The sequence below is a fragment of the Hypanus sabinus genome, chromosome 19, assembly GCF_030144855.1.
Source record: "Hypanus sabinus isolate sHypSab1 chromosome 19, sHypSab1.hap1, whole genome shotgun sequence".
Lineage (NCBI taxonomy): Eukaryota > Metazoa > Chordata > Chondrichthyes > Myliobatiformes > Dasyatidae > Hypanus > Hypanus sabinus.
This window is the reverse complement of record NC_082724.1, coordinates 71,397,713-71,419,532: the sequence shown is the minus strand read 5'-3', so window position 1 is coordinate 71,419,532 and position 21,820 is coordinate 71,397,713. Positions and strand designations below refer to the sequence as shown.

Here is a 21,820-nt window from a genome sequence, read left to right as displayed (position 1 = left end):
CTTCTGGAGATAAACATACACAGAAAAATATTAAATAACTGGTAACTTATGGATTTGAGTCTCCACTAAAAACAGTCAATGACATTAAAGTTAATTAATCCAATTATATATCCACATGAGGTATTAGATATTAAGCTTAATAAAGTGTTTAAAGGAATGCTTCCTGTGTCTGTTGCTGTGAAAGCAAACCAGGTATATTTTGTGACAGTTTGCCCGATTCCACTGATATTCAAAGTATGAGAGGAGAGCATAAGGCAACTTTACAGAGGAAGGGGACAAGGGAATGAGATTGTCTACTATTTCCCTCTAAGTATATGGTATTCTTCCTCCTCATCTGCATCTGGGATTCTATTTGCCTCCTCCCTTAATCCTCAAGCCAACTAGAGTACTCCAAGTAGAAGTGAGAGTTAGGACTGCCTCATAAAAGCGGTCAAATTGAAGTTTAAATTGAGAAACTGCATGTCAATTTTGGGGGGTATGTGCAACAGTATTTGTATTACAGTGATAAGAAATCACTTCTAAAATTGGGCAGTGAACCAGTAAGATGAAAGTTTGGGTATTTCCCAGTGGCTTGTTTATTTATTAATTTATTTATTGAGCTACAGCACAGAATATGCCATCCATTTAGAACCCCCCCAACTTAACCCTAGCTTAATCATGGGACAATTTACATTGACAAATTAACCTACTAAATTGTACATCTTTGGACTGTGGAAGGAAACCAGGGCTCTTGGAGAAATCCCACACATTCCACAGGGAGGACATACAGATGACATCGGAATTGAACCCTGAGTTCAAAAACACATTTTAAAAAAGTGAAACCCAAAGAAGAGAATGTTGGTCTTGCCTTTGCATGACATCTTGCAACAAACCCTTGAGGCCTAAAGAGATCTTTCCTTCTCTAGTGCTGGGAACCAAGTACCAGGTGGGTTGGCATTGAGATGCAGCATTGGGCCACGGTATTCGTGATCTGCAGACGGTGTGGATGGGATGATGGAGGTCAAGATCAGAACATTGAGACTGGGGTTGGATTGAAAAGGCTTTTGTTTTTCATTCCATGATGTTGGGAGTCAGACTTTGAGCTTGGGGGTTACTTTAACTATGTCATAGCAGAAAGGTAGGGAGTACAAAATGATTGTAGAGTATAGATACTGGATACCGCACTCCTTTAATTATCAGCAATATACCATTTTTATGCAAGTAACTTGTTTAAAAGAGTTCAAATCAATTACTAAAATGTTGCAACTCCTCAAGTCAGGAAGAACTAGTTTGAGATGTGGTCTGACCCATGACTGTGCATAAATGGGAACTTCCAGATTAACATCTCAATGATTGCATAATTGTGGAGTAGACCAAACTTTTTAAATATTTCTTTTTCACAGGGATTCTATGATGAAGTGGCAAATCCCTTGCTTTTAGATATCGAATTGCAATATCCAGAAAATGCCATCTCTGATTTAACTCAGGCCAGTTTCAGACAGCATTTTGATGGGTCAGAAATTGTAGTGGCTGGCAAGATTTCAGACAATAGTTTACAATTACTCACAGCAGAGATCAATGCTAAAACAGTAAGTATTATCTGTTATGCTAATTGACTTATTGACATCATTGAATGATAAATTGCAGTGTTATAGTACTACATGTTAATTAACTCATTATACCTGTGGTGGCATATTTTTCCACAGCCTCCTCAATTTTTTATATATATTTTACACCCATTTGCTTTTTAATAATTTTCTACTTGCAGTTAAAATGTTAATGTGATGGATTCTTCAACCAGCGTCTCACTGTATCGGCCACAATTTTGCCTGGCCTCTATCCTTGCCCACGTCTCCAAGATGCTGAAAATGATATTGCAGTATTTATCCTATTCTGTGATTAATAAATATAGAAAGCACAGCACAGATACACATCCTTTAGCCGTGATGTTGTACCAGACTAATTAAGCAAATAACTCCTAATCCTTTTTGCTTGTACCATGGCCCATTTCCCTTCATTCTCTGAATACTCATCTGAAACCCTCTATCAGGCTCCAACACCATCCCTGGCAGTGCACTTTGGGCATCATACATTCAGGTAACAAATTCCTGACTGGATTATAATCTTTGTCAGGATACAACAAATTGTTTCACACACTATTGAAATGGTTGCTGATATTTTATAAGTAAATGCAGCAACCAATTTGCACAGATTCAAAATCAATAAGGATAATCAATCTAATGAGCTACCTTGGTGGTATTGATTAATGAATAAACATTACCCAAACCAGTTACAAACTTCATAACAGTACAAAGTATTACCCAAATACCCTCTGATGGCATTATGTATTGAACATGTTCTATTGATTATTATATAGGCATAAATATGTTACATGCTTTTTTACTTCACAATTAATTAAGAACTGTTTAACATAACTGCATTATTTTAAAGTATGTCTTGTAAATTGAGTTCATGCCATGGACAAAGACTAAAATTTAATTTACTTTCCTGATCTTTATAAGATTTAGTTTCTTTCCTAATTCTCCAACAGGCCTCTGGAAACGTGACTTTTAATGCTGACGTGAACATCCCAGAGGCTGAGAATATTATTCAACAACAGCAATACATTTTCGGTGACTTCACTGAGCGTCTATGGGCTTACCTGACCATACAACAACTCCTAGAGCAGCGGTAAAATAACAAGAGTTTTCTTTCTGTAAAACTGCAATATCAAATCACAATCCAAAAATAAGAACACAAAAAATAGGTGCAGGAGTCGGCCATCTGGCCCATCGAGCCTGCTCTGCCATTCAATAATATCATGACCGATCTGACCATGGACTCATTTCCACCTACCTGCCTTTTCTCCATAACTCTTAATTCCCCTGTCCTGCTTGGTGGCGCAATAGTATCAGCGCCGGACTCTGGAGTGAAGGTTCCCGAGTTTGAATCCAAGTCGCGTTGAGCATCAACCTAGCAACTCGGCCTCGTAAAAACAAGAACAATGCTACGGAAACACTGTCATGACGGTGCCCCGATAACTCCACTGCCGAGTTAAGGGCGATTCCTTCTTCTTCTTCTTAATTCCCCTGTGCAAAAATCTATCCAACCTTGTCTTAACTATATTTACTGAGGTAGCCTCCACTGCTTCATTGGGCAGAGAATTCCAGAGATTCACCACTCTCTGGGAAAAGCAATTTCTCCTCAGCTCTGTCCTAAATCTACTCTCTTGAATCTTGAGGCTATGTCCCCTAGTTCTAGTCTCACCTACCAGTGGAAACAACTTTCCTGCTTCTATTTTATCTATCCCTTTCATTATTTTATATGTTTCTATAAGATCTCCTCTCATTCTTCTGAATTCCAGAGAGTATAGTATATCCTTCCTCTAGTAAGGAGACCAGAACTGCACGCAGTACTCCAAGTGCGGCCTCACCAGCACCCCGTACAGTTGCAGCATAACCTCCCTGCTGTAAAATTCAATCCCTCTAGCAATGAAGACCAACATTCTATTTGCCTTCTTGATGACCTGCTGCATCTGCAAACCAACCTTTTGTGATTCATGCACAAGCAAGTCCCTCTGCACAGCGGCATGCTGCAATTTTTTTTACCAGTTAAATAATAATCTGAACAGCTATTTTTCCTTCCAAAGTGGATGACCTTGCATTTACCAACATTGTACTCCATCTGCCAAACCCTTGCACACTTACTTAACCTGTCTATATCTCTGTACCTTCTGCACAATTTGCTTTTCCACTCAGTTTAGTATCATCACTACACTCAGTCCCCTCCTCCAGATCGTTAATGTATATTGTGAACAGTTCTGGGCCCAGCACCAGTGCCTGTGGCACACCACTCACCACTGATTGCCAACCAGAGTATCCCAACTCTCTGCTTTCTATTAGTTAACCAATCCTCTATCCATGCTAATATATCACACCTAACTATGCATCCTTATCTTATGGATAAGTCTTTTATGTGGCGCCTTATCGAACACTTTCTGGAAATCCAAGTAAATAACATCCATCTTTTCCCCTCTATGCACTGCGCTTGTTATATCCTCAAAGAACTCCAGTAAGTTTATCAAACAGGACCTGCCTTTGCTGAATCCATGCTGCATCTGCCTGATAGATCCATTTCTTTCCAGATGCCTCATTATTTCTTCTTTAATGATAGCTTCAAGCATTTTCCCGACTACAGATGTTAAACTAACTGGTCTATAGTTATCCGCCTTGTGCCTACATCCTTTTTTCAACAGTGGCATGATAGTCGCCATCTTCTAATCTGTCAGGACTTGTCCAGAGAAGTTACCACAATACTATTCACAATTACCTCTATATTTCTCTTCTCTTCCCCCCCCCCCACACCTTGAATGGTGCCAGAGTTAGGTTGCTCATCCTTCCTACAGCCCCCACTCTCATCCACACAGGGAGCAAGGATCTCAGACTGTTGGACAGGCTCAAGGGCTGAGGTTTCTCCAGCACTGTCTCTTGGATCCTACTACCCACCTCACTTGTGGTCACACCCTCTTATATATCACCATGGCTGAATTTCAGGCAGCTAACCTAATGGGTGTGACTGCCTCCTGAAACAGAGAATCTGGGTAACTCTCCCCTCCCTGATGTGCCGCAGTGTTTGAAGCTCAGATTCCAGGTCATCAACTTTGAGCCTGAGTTCCTTGAGCAGCCAACACTTGCTGCAGGTGTGGTCACCAGGAACCACAATGGGGTCCACCAGCTCCCACATCATGCAGCTACAGCACATCACCTGATCCTGCAGCATCCCTACTTTAATGAATAATTGATAACTCGATAGCAATTGAAAAATAAATGCTTTGGTTACATCTTGATGCCCCTTAGTCAATTCTTTCAATGAGACTGCCACAAAAATATCTCATAATAATTTTGAAATCATTTTGATTGGCTGTAGACAAAAGACACATGAATAGTTTACATGATTGCAGGAATGGTTATTTATCTGGGAGGGCATTTATTTATTTCATGGGGTGACAATTGCTACCAAAATAGCTTCTATCAATTGTTGTATTCAGGGTTTCTGCAGCTGGAGATGAAAAGGGAAATCTAACAGATAGAATTCTGGAACTTTCATTGAAATACAACTTTGTTACTCCGCTAACGTCAATGGTTGTAACAAAACCAGAGGAAAACAAGAATGACACCTTTGTGGCTGACAAACCATTGGAAGACGGTAATATTTGGTTTAAGTTACCTTCATTAGCCCATGATTTTGCAATTGTTTTCCATCTTGAGTCTGATACATATGGTATATCTAAACTTAACTAAAAAACAAGTTTTTCAATTAAAACAGAGATATGATTTATCAATTAAATACCTCTGAGATCCTAAAAATGGAAATAATTCTTCTGATACAAAACTTACACCCTTCTAAGAGAGTTAAAAATTGAATTTCATAAATAAATAATGTCTTAAATCCAACTCTGGATCTAGTCATCTCTGGATTGCTGCCTGTGCCACGTGCAGGTGAGGGTAAGAATAGGATGATTTGGCAAGTGAATGTGTGGCTGAGTAATTGGTGCAGGGGGCAAGGGTTCAGACTTATGGATCATTGGGAGCTCTTCTGAGGAAGGTATGGTCTGTACAAAAGGGATGAGTTGCACTTAAACCCGAGGGGGTCCAATATCCTTGCAGGCAAGTTTGCTACAGTTGTTTGGGAGGGTTTAAACTAATTTGGAGGAAAATAGGAACTGAATGAGAGGGCTGAGGATGAGGTAGTTGGTTTACAAATAAAATAATGAGACTTCTAGCAAGGGGAGGCTGATGACAGGGCAAAATTGCAGTCAATGGGATGAGTTGCGATGTAAAAGGCGGACAAAATCGTAAAGGATAAACACAGGACTGAAGGTGTTGTATCTAAATGTGCACAGTATATGGAATAAGGTAAATGAACTTGCAGCACAGTTGCAGATTGGCAGATATGATGTTGTAGGCATCTCTGATTCATGGTTGAACGAAAATTATACCTGGGAACTTAATGCCCAAGGATACATGTTGTATCGAAAGGAGAGGCAGAAAGGCAAGAGGAGGTGGTGTTACTCTGTTGGTACAAAATTAAATCAAGAGATTAGAAAGAGGTGACATAGGTGTTGAATCACTGTGGGTAGAGCTAAGGAACTGCAGAGGTAAAAAGACCCTGATGGGAGTTGTATACAAACTCCAAACAGTAGTACGGTGTGGTCTACAAATTACAATGTGAGATAGAAAATGCATGCCAAAAGGGTAACGTTACAATTCTCATGGGGAACTTCAATATGCAGGTAGATTGGGAAAATCAGGTTGGTGCTGGATTGCAGGAGGAGGAACTTTTAGAGTGGCTCGTGGTTGAGCCTACTAGGGAATCAGTTATTCTGGATGGGGTGTTGTGCAATGAACAAGAATTTATTAGAGAGCTTAAAGTAAAAGGGCCCCTGGGGCAAGAGATCATAATATAATCAAATTCAGCCTGAATTTTGAGAAGAAGCTAAAGTCACATAAATCAGTATTACAATGGAGTAAAGGGAATTACAGAGGCATGAGAGAGGATTTGGCCAAAATTGATTGGAAAAGAACACTGGCATGGATGATGGCAGAGCAGCAATAGCTGAAATTTCTGCAAACAATTCAGAAGGCACAAGATATATATATCTCCCCAAAAAGGAAGAAGTATTCTAAAGTCAAGAAGACATAGCCATGGCTAATAAGAGAAGGTAAAGCCAACATAAAAACCAAAGAGAGGGCATATAACAGAACAAAAATTAGTGGGAAGTTAGAAGATTGGGAAGCTTATAAAAAACTACAGAAGGCAACTAAAATGTCATTAAGAGGGAAAAGATTGAATACAAAAGTAAGCTAACCAGTAATATTAAAGAGGATTCCAAAAGTTTCTTCAGATACTTAGAATGTAAAAGAAGGTTGAGAGTGGATCTCGGACCACTGGAAAACAATACTGGAGAGGTAGTAAGGGGGACAAGGAAATGGCTGATGAACTTAATAAGTAGGTTGCATCAGTCTTCACTATGGAAGGCACTAGCAGTATGGTGGAAGTTCCAGAGTGTCGGGGTCAGAAGTGTGTGAAGTTGCCATTACTAGGAAAAAGCTTCATAAGCAACTGAAAGGTTTGAAGGTAGATAAGTCATCTGGACCAGATGGTGTACACCCCAGGGTTCTGAAAGAGGTGGCTAAAGATATTGTGGAGACATTAGTAATAATCTTTAAAGAATCACTAGATTCTGGAATGGTTCCAGAAGACTGGAAAATTGCAACAGTTATTCCACTGTTCAAGAAAAAGGTAGAAGAAAGGAAATTGTAGGCCAGTTAGTCTGACCTCTGTGGTTGAGAAGATGCCAAGGATGTGGTTCTAGAGTACTTGGAGGCACATGATAAAATAGACTGTAATCAGCATGGTTTCCTCAAGGGAAAATCTTGCCTGCCAAAGCTGTTGGAATTCTTTGAAGAAATGACAAGCAGGATAGACAATGTGTCACACATGAGGATGTTAAACAAGTTAAGAGCCTATGGTATTACAGGAAAGATTCCAGCATGGATAAAGCAGTGGTCAATTAGCAGAAGGCAAAGAGTGGGAATAAAGAGAGCCTTTTCAGGTTGGCTGCTGGTGACGAGTGGTGTTCCACAGGGGTCTGCGTTGGGACCATTTCTTTTTACGTTATATGTCAATGATTTGGATGATGGAATTGATAGTTTTGTTACAAAGTTTGCAGACAATATGAAGATATGTAGAGAAACAGGTAGTTTTGAGGAAGTAGGGATGCTATGGAAGGACTTAGACAGATTAGGAGAATGGGCAAAGAAATGGTAGATGGAATACAGTGTTGGGAAGTGTATGGTCATGCACTTTGATAGAAGAAATGAAAGAATTAACTATTTTCTAAATAGAAAATCAGAGGTACTTCGGAGTCCTTGTGCAGGACACCCCAAAGGTTATTTTGTAGGTTGAGTATGTGGTTTGAGAGGCAAATGCAATGTTAGCATACGCTTCAAGAGGACTAGAGTATAAAAGCAAGGATATACTTTTGAGGTTTTATAAAGTATTGGTGAGGCCCCACTTGGAGTATTGTGAGCAGTTTTTAGAAGAGATGTGCTGACACTGGAGAGAGTTCAAAGGAGGTTCACAAAAATGATTCCAGGATTGAACATCTTGTCATATGAAGAGCATTTGATGGGTCTGGGAAGTATCCACTAGAATTCAGAAGAGTGAGGGATGATCTAATTGAAACATATCAAATGGTGAAAGGTCTTTCCTAGAGTGGATGTAGAGAGGATGTTTCCTGTGGTGGAAGAGTCTAGGATCAGAGGACACAACCTCAGAATAGAGGGATGTCATTTTAGAATGGAGATGAGGAGGAATTTATTTAGCCACAGAGTGATGAATCTGTTAAATTAATTGCCACAGGCAGCTGTGGAGTCCCAGTCTTTATATTTAAGGTAGAGGTTGATAGATTCTTTATTGGTCAGGGCATGAAGAAGGCGGCAGGAGATTGGGGCTAAGGGGAGAAATGGCTCAGCCATGGAGAGATAGCGAAGCAGACTTGATGGGCCAAATGGTCTAATTCTGCTCCTCTCTGTTATGGTCTAAGACTACACAATGTCATTAAATATAGCTAAATCAGTTAATTTCTTTGAGAGAAGGCATTCGCCTCCATGAAATTATTTCTATGTGTTATTGATTAATTATAAGGCACTGGCAAGTTACTGACGATCATTTAGCATTTCTAATGGAAGATAAATTTTTGGTAATATATTTTCTTCAGAATGATACAATGCATGCAAGCAGAGCCTCAGCTTCTCTTTAACAAAGAACTGCCCCTTTGAGAATGCAACAGTCTCTCTCAACAGTATCCTGAAACATCAGTCAAAAGAACGTACTCCAGTTGAACATGAATTCACAATTGATAGGAGATGATTTAACATTTTATTATTTTCTGTATTGTAAAGTAACTGCACCCAATGTTACTACTGATTAGAATTGAGGAACATAGGTAAGATGTTCTACAACAAGATACCAGGTGACATATAAGCATTATTCATCATTAGTATCCTGAGGGAAGCAGGCAGAGAGAATGAAGAGGCTGTGACAGACGGGAGTCTTTTTTCTTCAATAGAATTCCCTCAATTGCTTGTTGTAACTTTGCTAGAAGAACAGTGGCTCTCATTGGAAAGTCACCTGCATGGTTTTCAAGTTAGGAAGGATTAAAGCTACAGTGCAAAATGGAAGACGGTAATGTCCAGTTGATTAAAAAGAGAATGAGGGATAAGGTGAAATGGGATTACTCTGATGGCTTAAATAATTTATTTGTAATGGTCCAATGCAGTTTTTTTTTGAAAAAGAGGAAAGGTGAAAATTCTTGGTACTGCTGGTATTAACCTTGGTCTGGAATCATGCTTATGGTATCATGCCTCAGAATTCTGATGGCTACATGAGAAAAAGGGGAATAAAGTGGCTTCAAGAAGTAGGTGGGCACAGAACTGTCAAAGGAACAAGAAAATCAGAATTAGAAAGAGACAAGATGATGTATTCTACTTCAATTTCCTCATTTTCAGGGTTTCTGGCAATTGTAATCAATTACATGACCGTAGAGATTCTGTAGAGGTATAGTCAGTCAATTTACCCATTCTATTTTCAATTAAGTATATGTCTTGTAATTTATGTTTAAAAAAATGTGTAACAAATGCTTCAATCATGTGAACCATTCACTTTGTAATTTACATTATTCAATTTGATGTCTGATTGGCTCAGAGCCACTTATTTATTAAGTTATCATTAATTCAGGTTGTTTTTGCCAAAAGAGATATTATTTTACAACTGTGGCACTTCTGAGGTGGTCATCATGAACGCAGCACCATTGCAAATAAATTTAAACCATCAGAGTAATCCCATTTCACCTTATCCCTCATTCTCGTTTTAATCAACTGGTCATTTCTGTCTTCCATCTTGCACTGTAGAATAGAGCTTTAATCCTTCCTAACTTGAAATCCATGAAGGTGACTTTTACTGAGGGTCATAAATACATTAACAAATTATTCAATTCTTCAAAACCGCTGCTAAACTTGGCTCCAGCAATATTCTGGCTACATACAAATTACAAGCACATGTCATGAAACTGTATTTTTTTTTCCAGAGAAACCACGAAGTTCACACACTCCTTTGACACATAGATTGCGTAAGTGTTTCTGAAAGTTGTGGATTTTTTTTTAATATAAACTAGCGGATGGTGAATCTGTGGAATTAATTGTCACAGATCACTATGGAGGCCTAGTCATTGGATATATTTAAAATGGAGGTTGATAGGTACTTAATCAATGAGGGCATCAAAGGGTATGGGGAGAAGGTCAGAAATTGGGGTTATGAGGGAAAATAAATCAAGTATGTTTGAATGGTAAAGCAGACTCAATGGGCCTAATGGCTCAATTCTGTGCCTTGTCTATTTTATTACCTTATGAGCAGGACTGGGGCTCCCAACCTCCATTATGAAATGGACCCCTACCGTTAACAGATGTCTGTGGACCCCAGGTTGGGAAGCCCTGTTGTATAGGAATCTGCCAGGGAAAGAAGGCATGTGGAGAAAATAAACAATGCCAGAGTTATCAATGAAAGGATTCCACAGGAAGGACATATTCTTTATTCATTCATAGAACTGCTAGTTAAATGATGAAATTTCAGAAATGCATTTCGTTACATTACTGAAGGAGTTCTCTCTATGCTTAGTCAGTAACTTAAATAAAGTGAACTTGAAAACTTAGTTTGCCAAGTTGAAAAAGGAAAATATTGGGATGGAAATTATCCCTGCAGTCATATACCATGAAATAATTATTATTGGTTTTCATAAATAAATCAGAGGAAGTGTTTTAAATTTAAAGGAAACCATAACAACTCATTTATTGTCAACCAAACAGAACATAAAGCAACACAGACAAGATGCTGGAGAATCTCAGCAGGCCTGGCAACATCTATGGAAAAGAGGAAACAGTCGAAGTTTCAGGCAGAGAATCTTCATCAGGACCGGAGGATCAGACCTGCTGAGTTCCTCCAGCATTTGTCTATGTTGCTTAGATTTCTTGCATCTGCAGATTTTCTCTCATTTGTGACAGAACACAAAGTGCAGTAAAATCTTCAAATCATTATGTCATCATATCAGACAAGGCTGTTAAGGTGAACCCCAACTCAATGTGGGTGGTTGTGAATTATGCCTATGTTTCCAGCAATTACATTACCCTGCATTATCCAAGAGTGGGAAATAGAGTTTGTGGCATGTTTGTAAGGGCACTTTGAAAAATAAATACACTTCAGTGTGATACAATATTAAAAAAACTCAAATTTTAGCTTAAAGATCAGCAAAAGCAGAACCAGGAACAATTTGTTGGTTCTGTTAATTAGTTTACTATCCAAGGAATGCATATAAAATAGTATTATTATGAAGCACTATACCTAATCAGGAGTTGTTTCTACAGAGGTGATAATATAGAGTGGAAATTTTTGTTAGTTGAATTGAGCTTGCTAGCAGATTTTCTCCCCAATATAGGCACATTAATTATTTTCAGGTAATTGCCATGCCTGGTATATGTCCTCATTCCCCTGTAACCCAGAAAATGCAACAGTGAAGTTCAATGATGAAATGTTTTAAAATATTTTAGGTACTTGTTACAAATTAATTGCTATATTTTTCTTTATTCTCTACAGCACCCTCCTACACATATGGTAAGATACAATTTAGGCTCTTTCATATCACAAGTTAATACACCATTTAAATGTGTCAAATTATATTTGTAAACTGACAAAGAAAAGATTGGGTGATGTTGCTGCATGCTTAGGATGTAAGCATCATTATTAAAGAGCTCCTGTTATCCTCCATTTTTGCAGTTGAGAATGACAAAAGGCAAAAGAAATGTTCTGCAAAAGTAGGAGAAAATACTCTGGAAAATTCTGCACCTATTCTTCCAGCCCAGGACTAGTTAAACTTTGATATCTGACCCAGTCAAGAATTGGTTTAGCTCATACCTGTAGACATACAAAGGATCACTATAATCCACACAGCCAATGGCTAACTATTTTTGGAAAAAGAAAAACTGCCTAAAATGTTGTCTGTTATGGCAGACATATAGATCGAACCCATCTCCAAAATGTGTGAGTTTGTAATAATCCCTGCCATCCATCTTTTGAATCATTTAATCAGATTGCCACTACATCCACATGTTTTAAAGTAAATGGACAACAATTCTTCAGTATATCTGAACAGCATTTGTTCTTTAAACTAGAAATAACTTTGGTAGCATTCTTTTGACCATATCATCACCCCTTTGTAAACAATTCAAAATAGCTAAATATCATCCAGTCATTAAAACATTTTCTATGACACACATGGCAACCTCTTAATTTCCAAAAGTCCCTCAGCTAGATTTTTAGCTACTTTTGCCTCTCATTTGACTCCTTTGATTTAAATGCCTTTCATTTTTAGAATTCTTTTTATCTTAATTTTCTTTGATTTACTGCTCCTCGTTCTAGATTTTTTCCACACAATCTACTACTTCATCCTCCTTGAGTTTTTTTCACACAGCAGTTGGCATCCACGCTGTTGCATACTGCCATCTTCAGGATTTACTTGTCCCTCATTGTCCATTCACTTGACTGCCTAAATTCATCTCTCCAGTCTCGTCGCCTTAAAAAACTAAACCACCATTTCCTCCCCAATCACTCTCCCCACATTCCAATAAACCCTTAACACTGATCTCTACCAGTCCTATTTTGTGTAATTGTTGTAGAATTTGTTGTCTTTCCTGTGCAAATAAGTGTATGCTCTACTGTTTCTGTCTCCTGACATAGATCACAAAACCTGTCAGATGTTTATTTATGATGGCCAGAGTACCATTAAGGTTGCTGTGCCCAATTCTCAGTCTACTTATACTTGCTCCTTCCGCTTTACTCCCCTACTCCTTCCCATATCTACTCTGTTCTGAATTGAATGCAAATGTCTTCCTTTTATGGCTCTATCCCAGTGCTGCTGCCACTGTTGATTCATCCTTCTCCACACTATGCTCTTCCCCTCTGATTTTGATAGTTTAATATTGACCTCTACAGATCCTTTTTTGACTGCTGTTTTTGCCAGCTTATCTGCAGTCTCATTTCTCATAACACCCAAATGTGCCGGAACCCACATGAATGCCATATTTTTGCCTTGTCTAGCCAGTCTTGAATTTGCAAACAGGATCTCATAAAGCAGATCCTGGTGTCCTCTAGCTGTATCCACCTTAATGCTTGCAAGGGCCGATGGAGAATCGCTACATATCACAGTCTTATTACAATCAACCTGCTCACTCCATTCTAGTGCTAACAATATGGCAAACATTTCAACTGCATAAACACTCAAGCAATCCGGCGTTCTCTCGCTAATTTCCACTTGATAACTTGGCACAACAATTGCAGACCCTGTTGCACCCATTTCTGGATCCTTTGATCCATCTATAAAAATCTGTACGTCTTTATATTTACATTCCCTATTCACTGAGTATATCAGCCATTTTATTACTGCATTTAATCTTAAGCAATTCCAAATCTACAGAGGGATGGTCTAATACCCAGAAAAGCCACACCACACTTGGATAAAACTATCATATACACCTATATCTTTTGCTGTTTGCTCTCCTGTCCAGCCAAAATGTTTTGACTTTTCCTTCTCCCAGCATGTCGCCAACACCCTTTTTGTAGGACGGCTATCACCAAGCCCCCTTAAATTAATCCAGTAATTGGCCTCCAGCTGTTTACATCACAGCCCCAATGGCATTTCATTTGCTTCAACTTGGAGTGCACACACTGGGGAAGTTCTAACCACTCCCAAGCACACCCTTAGAGCACGAGCTTGCACGATATCCAGTTCTGCTAACACAGATTTTGCTGCGGACCCATATACAATACTTCCATAATCTAATCTTGATTTTGTTAATGCTACATAAATATACTTCAGTGATGCAAAATCAGCATCCCATTCCAAACCAGCAGGACACCTCATGACATTTATCACATTTTTACATTTAGCAACTACATATCTAACATGTTCTCTCCATGTTAATCTCAAGTCAAAGTGCACTCCCAAAAACCAAAAACTTTCAACTCTCTCCAGGTTACTTCCATACAGAGTCAGATTAAGTCCCGAGCGTTTTCCTTGTAAAGAAAATGTTTTTTGTCTTCTCCACTGAAAATTTAACACACCACTTTGTCCCCCACTCTTCAACTTGATTAATTCCATCGTGCGTTTTCATAACTATACGTTCAATATTTCTCCCTCTTTTCCACAAAGCCCCATCATCAGCAAACAATGGCCTCCCCACATCTGTTGGTATATTTACAAATATATCATTTATCAAAATGGAGAATAAAGTTGGACTCACTACATTTCCCTGAGGTGTCCCATTTTCTACAACATACTGGCTTGATAGCTCTGATCCTATCTTCACCTGAATAGTTCTCCCGTTCAAGAAGTCCTCAACCCAATTGAATATTCCCCCCCCCCATTCCCATTAAATGCAGCCTGATTAGGTGCCCCTCCTTCCATAACATATCATAAGCTTTCTCAACATCAAAAAAAAACTGCAACCACTGTCTCTTTATTTACTTGTACTTTTCTTATTTCGTCCTCTAGACACACCACTGGATCCATAGTATTCCTTCCTTTCCTGAACCCGCTTTGATACGTAGCCACCATACCTCTACTTTCCAGAAAGTACACTAACCTCTCATTTATCACACATTTATAAGTTTACATATATTAGATGACAAGGCAACTGGCCTGTAACTTCCTGGCCTGCTGGCATCTTTTCCAGGTTTCCTCATTGGAATAATTATTGCCTCTTTCCAGCTCCCTGGTATTCTCCCTTCATCCCAGACTTTGTTATACAGAAGCAGTAGTTTCTCCAGACTTCCTTTACTCAGGTGTTTTATCATACTATAGCATATTTCAGCTTTACCTGGTGCAGTCATTCCTGTTCTATCTAGTGCCTTTCTTAATTCTCCCATGCTGAAAGGGACATCTTGCACACCATCAAGGTTAGTTTTCCTACATAAAGCCTCCATATTTTCAGCTTTTGATCTCTCTCTACCTCTTCTTCCCTTCTCAGACAAATTATCAGAACTATGTACCATAACAAAAGTACTTACTAACAACTCTGCCTTTTCCTTATTTGTTACTGCAGTCACATTTCCATCCACCAGAACTGGGTACCTCCACTCTCTCTTGTTCCCTCCCATCCTTTTTATCATCCCCCACACCTCTCCTACTTGGGTTATGTTTCCGACTGAATCACAATACTTTTTCCAGTGCGACCTTTTAGCATGTCTTATTGTCCTCCTTACTACTGCCTGAGCTTTTTTGTACTGAATTATATGTTGGAAGTTACGAGTTATTTTAACCAATTTAACAGCCTTATTTCTATTTCTCACTGCTTCCTTACAATTATCATCCCACCATGGAATTACTCTCTTCTATGTTCCTCCTTTACTTTTAGGAATGGATTCTCATGCAGCTGATATTATACCTTGTATTAATACGCTGTCAGGTGTTTCTATGTCCATCTCATCACAGACCTGACTTAGATATCTATCACTTTTTTCCAGAAACTTCTCCCAATTGGCTTTCTCAAGGATCCATTTCCTACCTGTATTCTCTGTGACCAATGAGTCAGAAATATTTGTCTTGCACCAGATTGGGTAATGATCCCTCCCTACAGTTCCTTCTTGGTACACTAACCACTCACATACTGATGTAATAGAGTTTGATACTAATGTAAGATCAAGCACAAATTCTTTACCTGTATTAACATCAATTCTAGTACTACTGCCATCATTTAGGCACACTAAATACTTCTCATCTGGCAACTCCTCTATTACTTGACCATTGATGTCTGTTCTGTCACTCCCCCATAATACATTATGTCCATTAAAATCACCACACCAAACAACGTTACATAGAACAGTACAGCACATTACAGGCCCTTCAGCCCACAATGTTGTGCCAACCCTCAAACCCTGCCTCCTATACAACCCCCCACCTTAAATTCCTCCATATACCAGTCTAGTAGTCTCTTAAACTTCACTAGTGTATCTGCCTCCACCATTGACTCAAGCAGTGCATTTCACGCACCAACCACTCAGTGAAAAACCTTCCTCTAATATCCCCCTTGAACTTCCCTCCCCTTTACTTAAACATACTTTTAACATACTGTGACAGTAATCCATCCTGGATTAACTCTGTCCCATCTAAACCCATGGAACTAATCAGGTGCCAATCAATATTAGGGAAGTTAAAGTCACCCATGATAACAACCCTGTTATTTTTTGCACCTTTCCAAACTCTGCCTCCAAATCTGCTCCTCGGTATCTCTGCTGCTACCAGGGGGCCCCACTGGTCACACGCTTCTCACACTGTGAGCCACTGATCGATTCCCCGAATTGATCCTCCAAACCCCCACCTTCATGTGGGTGCACAATGCTCTTTCAGTGTCCCCTGGTGTGTCTGCTTGTGTCTTTGCAGACCCGCTTTTTATCTCCCCTCTGGAGGGCACCGGCCCTCCATCAGGACGGTCCCACCTTGCTGTCTCTGCAAGAATCTAACAAGCAGGTAAAAGTGTCCTTGGAGCAAAGGTAAACAATCAGCCAGGGAGCCATAATATTAAATCAAGTCTCTCTCTCTTTTCTGCGCAGGATGCCTCCCCCACTTCTGCTCTCTCTCCATCTCTCTCATTAGCAGCATAGTTCACAGGGGGGTCAACTCTGGACCCCATCTCAGCTTGATTTACTCATCACAGGATGGAGCAAACCTTTAAAGATTGTATCAGCTTCTTAGACTCATTAAAGTGCTGAGCCTGTAACAGATCGAAGTGGAGAAAGAACATTGAGGAAAGCATTGAGTACTCTGTTATTTTTGCACCTTTCCAAAATCTGCCTTCCAATCTGCTCCTCGGTATCTCTGCTGCTACCAGGGGGCCTATAGAATACCCCCAGTAGAGTAATTGTTCCCTTCCTGTCTCTGACTTCCACCCATACTGACTCAAGAGGATCCTGCTACATTACCCACCCTTTCTTTAGCTGTATAGTATCCCTGACCAGTAATGCCACCCCTCCCCTTCCCCCCCTATCCCTTTTAAAGCACTGAAATCCAGGAATATTGAGAATCCATTCCTGCCCTGGTGCCAGCCAAGTAATGGCCACTACATAATTCCATGTACGTATCCAAGCCCTCAGCTCATCACCTTTGTTCCTGATGCTTCTTGCATTGAAGTACACACACTTTAGCCCTTTACCTTTATACCCTTTATTCTGCTGCTCTTTCCTCAAAGCCTCTCTATATGTTAGATCTGGCTTTACTCCATGCACTTCTTTCACTGCTCTATCGCTCTGGGTCCCACTACTATTCTGTCCTTCTGTCTCCTCAAGCTTGTTTAACTCTAGCCTTTTGCTCAGATTATAATAATTCACAATCACCAACTCTTTCCTTTCAGCCCATACTTCTACTACCACATACCCTTGTTCACTTCCTATACCTAGTATTCTACAAGGAAAACCTTGATTTACACAAGTTGCACATTCTCCTCCACCCCTCCCCCCACCATCCCTTTCACCTGTCTCGCTTTACTGCCTCATAACCATATAAAACAAAATTTAAATTAGGCTTTAACCAAGTCTCCTGGATACACACAACATCTGGCTTTTCTCTCTTATTAGCTATAAACTGCTTGAAATATTGTCCATTACTAATCAGGCTTCTTGCATTCCATTGAAGAAGTAGCATTATTAGTAATATCAACCCACATGTACTGGCTCTTGACTTGACTGTACCCCGAGTTCATCATTTACCTCTTCCCATTTTAATCCTATCATACCCAAATGGTGCTCTGCAACTTTCACAAAAATCTGAATCCTTTCAGTTTTAAATTTGATCTCACAAGTTGCATTTACCACTCCTACTATAAAGGTCACCAATTTCTTCTTCTCTATCCATTCATTCTTCTTATCTTGCCTTTCTTTAGCTGCCACTTGCTCTTTGCTACATTCTCCCTCATTCATTTTCTTCTGTCCTGCCTCAGCATATGAGACATTTTCCTTCACCCTTATCTGCTGCACCTCTGCCTTTTTTTTTCACCACTTTACATCCCCAGTACACTACACTATGGTTACCTCCACAATTACAGCACTTTGGTCCCACCTCCCTCTCCACATTTTCCATATTCATGTTCCCCACCACACCTTGCACATCTTCTCTTTCCTTTGCACACTTTGGCCACACTCCTGGCAATTGAAACACCTCATAGGTTTTGGTATATATTCTCTTACACTGTATCTCAGAAATCCAAAATATAATTCCTTTGGAGGCACCTTATCCTCAAATTCTACCAGAACAGTTTCAGTCTCCCTTTTCTCTGCTCCCCTTGTCATTCTTTTCATACTCTTCACTGAACTATTCCTCACCCTTAAGTTCTCCACTAGCCCTTCATATTAACACTGAGGGGAACCCCAGAGATCACCCCCCTTGCAACCATTGGCCCTTTGTACTCCAACTCTTACAACCCTGGACACTTTGACTTTCCCAGCATTAGTCACCTTCATTACCTTTTCCATCCTATCAGCAGGTTTCCATCTCCTAAAATTCTCACATGGCTCAATTCCCCTACTTGCCCTGATGAGTTTTGTCAGATTAAGCAGATTGATTTTCTTTACTCCCCTTTCCCCCTCAAATCTTACCACTACATTTAGCAATTTCACCCTCAGGCCCTTCTCCTCAACTTCTATTCGCTCATTTTCCAATCTACCTACACTAGACCCACCTCCTTTCTTTCTCTTCCGACCCATTACCTTCCTATTCTTAGTCCCTCTCCCCACCTCTTCCCACTCAAACTCCATGCTGTTGCTGTCACCATCAGTCTCCCTCTCTGCCATCCTATCAGAGTTTGCAAGGGACCATGTACAAATATCACTCCAGACCTATAAGGGCTATCAGTCAATATTCCCACAGAATATCCTCCACAACACTCCAGCAGTTCCTCAGCCCAGAGAACAAACTTCAAAACAAGGCAGCAAGCTTCCACACCACCCAACAATTGGCCTCAACCAAATGTTCTGGATTCAAGTCGATTCAAGTCAAGTCAGGTCAAGTCAGGTCAAGTCAGGTCAAGTCAGGTCAAGTCAGGTCAAGTCAAGTCAAGTCAAGTCAAGTCAAGTCAAGTCAAGTCAAGTCAAGTCCGGTCGAGTCGTTCCCATCAGCCACACCCAATCTACTGATCATTGTCACCTGTTTTAAAGTGGTTTCAATTAGAACTAATTTGACCTCAGATTGCCCACATTAAGTAAATTGTTTCATTGGAATAGTTCATGTTTTTTAGGACAGGAAAATACAACATAATTGTGAATATTATGGTGAAGGAAATGCTAGTCTATGGCAATGCAATTTTCAAATTTAAAAAAAATAATAAAGGGCTATGCTATTTAACACAAGATGAAATGGTAACAAATTGTTCAGTAATAAACTTGATGTGAACTAACATTAGGCAATATTGCCCAAGGTTCTTATAGTCCAAAAATGATGTGAACTAAGCCATACAGACCAGAACATCCTAGTTTCTTTCCTTACTATAATAACTAACTTCAGCACTACTGGAGCAGGAAAGGAAAATTAACCAGTTTGTTAGAAAGAGTGTGTGTGCAGAAGTGAAATTGCTGAATTTATTTCCTAAGGCAGTAGTGTGTACTCTGATATTGATTATGGTCTTTAAAACAGTTGCAACTACTCAGCTTCTCCATTCATGTGTGGAGAGATGTGCTGTTTGAATGAGCAATAGCAACTGTGAATTAATTTCCCTACCAACACCTTACCAGTCCTACCCACCTCGCACCCCGGCTCAATATTGTGAGAAGAGGTGCTCACACAACTAATTCTGATATTGCAAGTATCAATTATGTCAGCCTTTCAGAAATAAAAATTACTACAGCACCTCAGTTTTGCAAAAATTATCTAATTGTTGTCTTCCTTCCAATATTCAATGGATAACCATAATTAAATTCACTGATTACAAAATGAAGAAAGTTATGATGATTAAATTCCATTTTTCATCCACTTTCAAATATTGGAAATTTTTTTCTGGGTACTCAGCAGATGAATTCTGAATTAGAATCCAATGGCAGGAATTACCCCTGTTATGTAAAGGTCTTGTCTTACTAAGCACTTCATAGAATTAATAACGGAGTAACTCAGAAATGATAGCAACAGGAAATGAGTGACTCTCTTTTAAGGTGTTTCACATCTATAAGGATATGTGAATTTGAAGTATCATTGAATTAAATCTTGTTTTATGAAAAAATAGCAATGTTCTAAACCTTTGACAATTTTTTGAAGTTGACAGTGATCCTCATTTTATCATTTCCATCAACAACAATAATGATGCTGTCTGTTTCAACATTGATGGGAAGCCTGGTACGGTTCTCAATCTGATCTCAGATCCTCATACAGGTAGGTCTTAACCTATCACAAAGAAGGGAAACATAACTATGGAATTTCAAAGGAACATTTGAAAGTTCAAAGGAGTATTTATTATCAGAGTACTTACTTGTCACCATATACAACCCTGAGATTCGTTTGCTGTGAGCATACTTAGCAAATCTGTAGAACAGTAACTGTAAACAGGATCAATGGACAAAAACTGCAAATGTAGATATAAATAACTAGCAACAAATAATGAACATGAAATAACAAGATTGAAGAATCCTTAAATGAGTGTAACTATTCCCTTTTGTTCAAGACCCTGATGGTTGAGGGGTAGTAACTGTTATCAGGTGGTACAAGTCCTGAGGTATCTGTACCTTCTACCTGATGGCAGCAGTGAGAAAAGAGCACAGCCTGGGTGATGAGGATCTTTGATGACGAATGCTGCTTTTCTATGGCAATGTTTCATGTAGATGTGCTCAATGGTTAGAAAACTTTTACTCATGATGTACTGGGCCGAATTCACTAACTTTTGTAGAATTTTCCACTCAAAGGCATTGGTGTTCCCACACCAGGCCGTAATGCAGTCAGTCAGCGCACATTCCACTACACATCTCTTGGAGTTTGCCAAGGTTTAAGCATTTCAAAATGCACCTTGAGTTAATAGTGCCTGTAAAATGATATTTTTTGGCAGCCCTACCAAATTTTTGGCTGTTAAAGTAAGAACAAGATAAGAAAATGCAGTATTTTATAATTGGTATCTATAATGAATTGTACATAAAATTAAGATTCCTGATTTATTAAGATGCTTTTCTACTTTTCTGCATAATAGCTAAATCGAGCCAGAATTTGAATATGTGTTTATTTTTCACAGTATTGCTGCAATATAAAAGGAGTACATTTGGCTTGTTGAGTCTATACTGCAATGTACAAGCAAATCAGCTTGTCCCATTCCTCCAGGCCACTCTCTTTACCACTGTAACTTTTATTTGCAGATACTGTCTATGGTGTTATATTTCAGAACCCGGATATTTGGAGCATATACAATCAGTGGCCAGTTTATTAGGTACATCTGTATACCTGCTAGTTAAAGTTCAAAGTTCAAAGTAAACTTATTATCAAAGTGTGTGTACATCACCATTTACAACCCTGAGATGTGTTTTCTTGTGGGCATACTCAATAAATCGGATAACCACAATAGAATCAATGAAAGACCGTACCAACAGGGTAGACAACCAGTGTGCAAAAGACAACAAACTATGTAAATACTAAAAGGAATTTAAAAAAATAAGAAGAAATGAATAAACAATAAGGCTGTGAGTGAACGAAGGCTGATCTTTTGGAGCGAAG

General features: G+C 39.3%; 1 protein-coding gene across 1 annotated transcript in view; it reads left to right on the top strand.

Moving 5' to 3' along the window:
- itih3a.1 (inter-alpha-trypsin inhibitor heavy chain 3a, tandem duplicate 1) overlaps positions 1 to 21,820 on the top strand; it is a 69,116-nt gene that overhangs the window by 33,139 nt on the left and 14,157 nt on the right. Inside the window, exons 10-15 of the mRNA XM_059944904.1 lie at positions 1,383 to 1,530; positions 2,502 to 2,670; positions 5,027 to 5,184; positions 10,130 to 10,171; positions 11,689 to 11,706; positions 20,384 to 20,497. Of these exons, the coding sequence (XP_059800887.1) occupies positions 1,383 to 1,530; positions 2,502 to 2,670; positions 5,027 to 5,184; positions 10,130 to 10,171; positions 11,689 to 11,706; positions 20,384 to 20,497 (649 nt within the window). The remainder of the gene's footprint in view (positions 1 to 1,382; positions 1,531 to 2,501; positions 2,671 to 5,026; positions 5,185 to 10,129; positions 10,172 to 11,688; positions 11,707 to 20,383; positions 20,498 to 21,820) is intronic.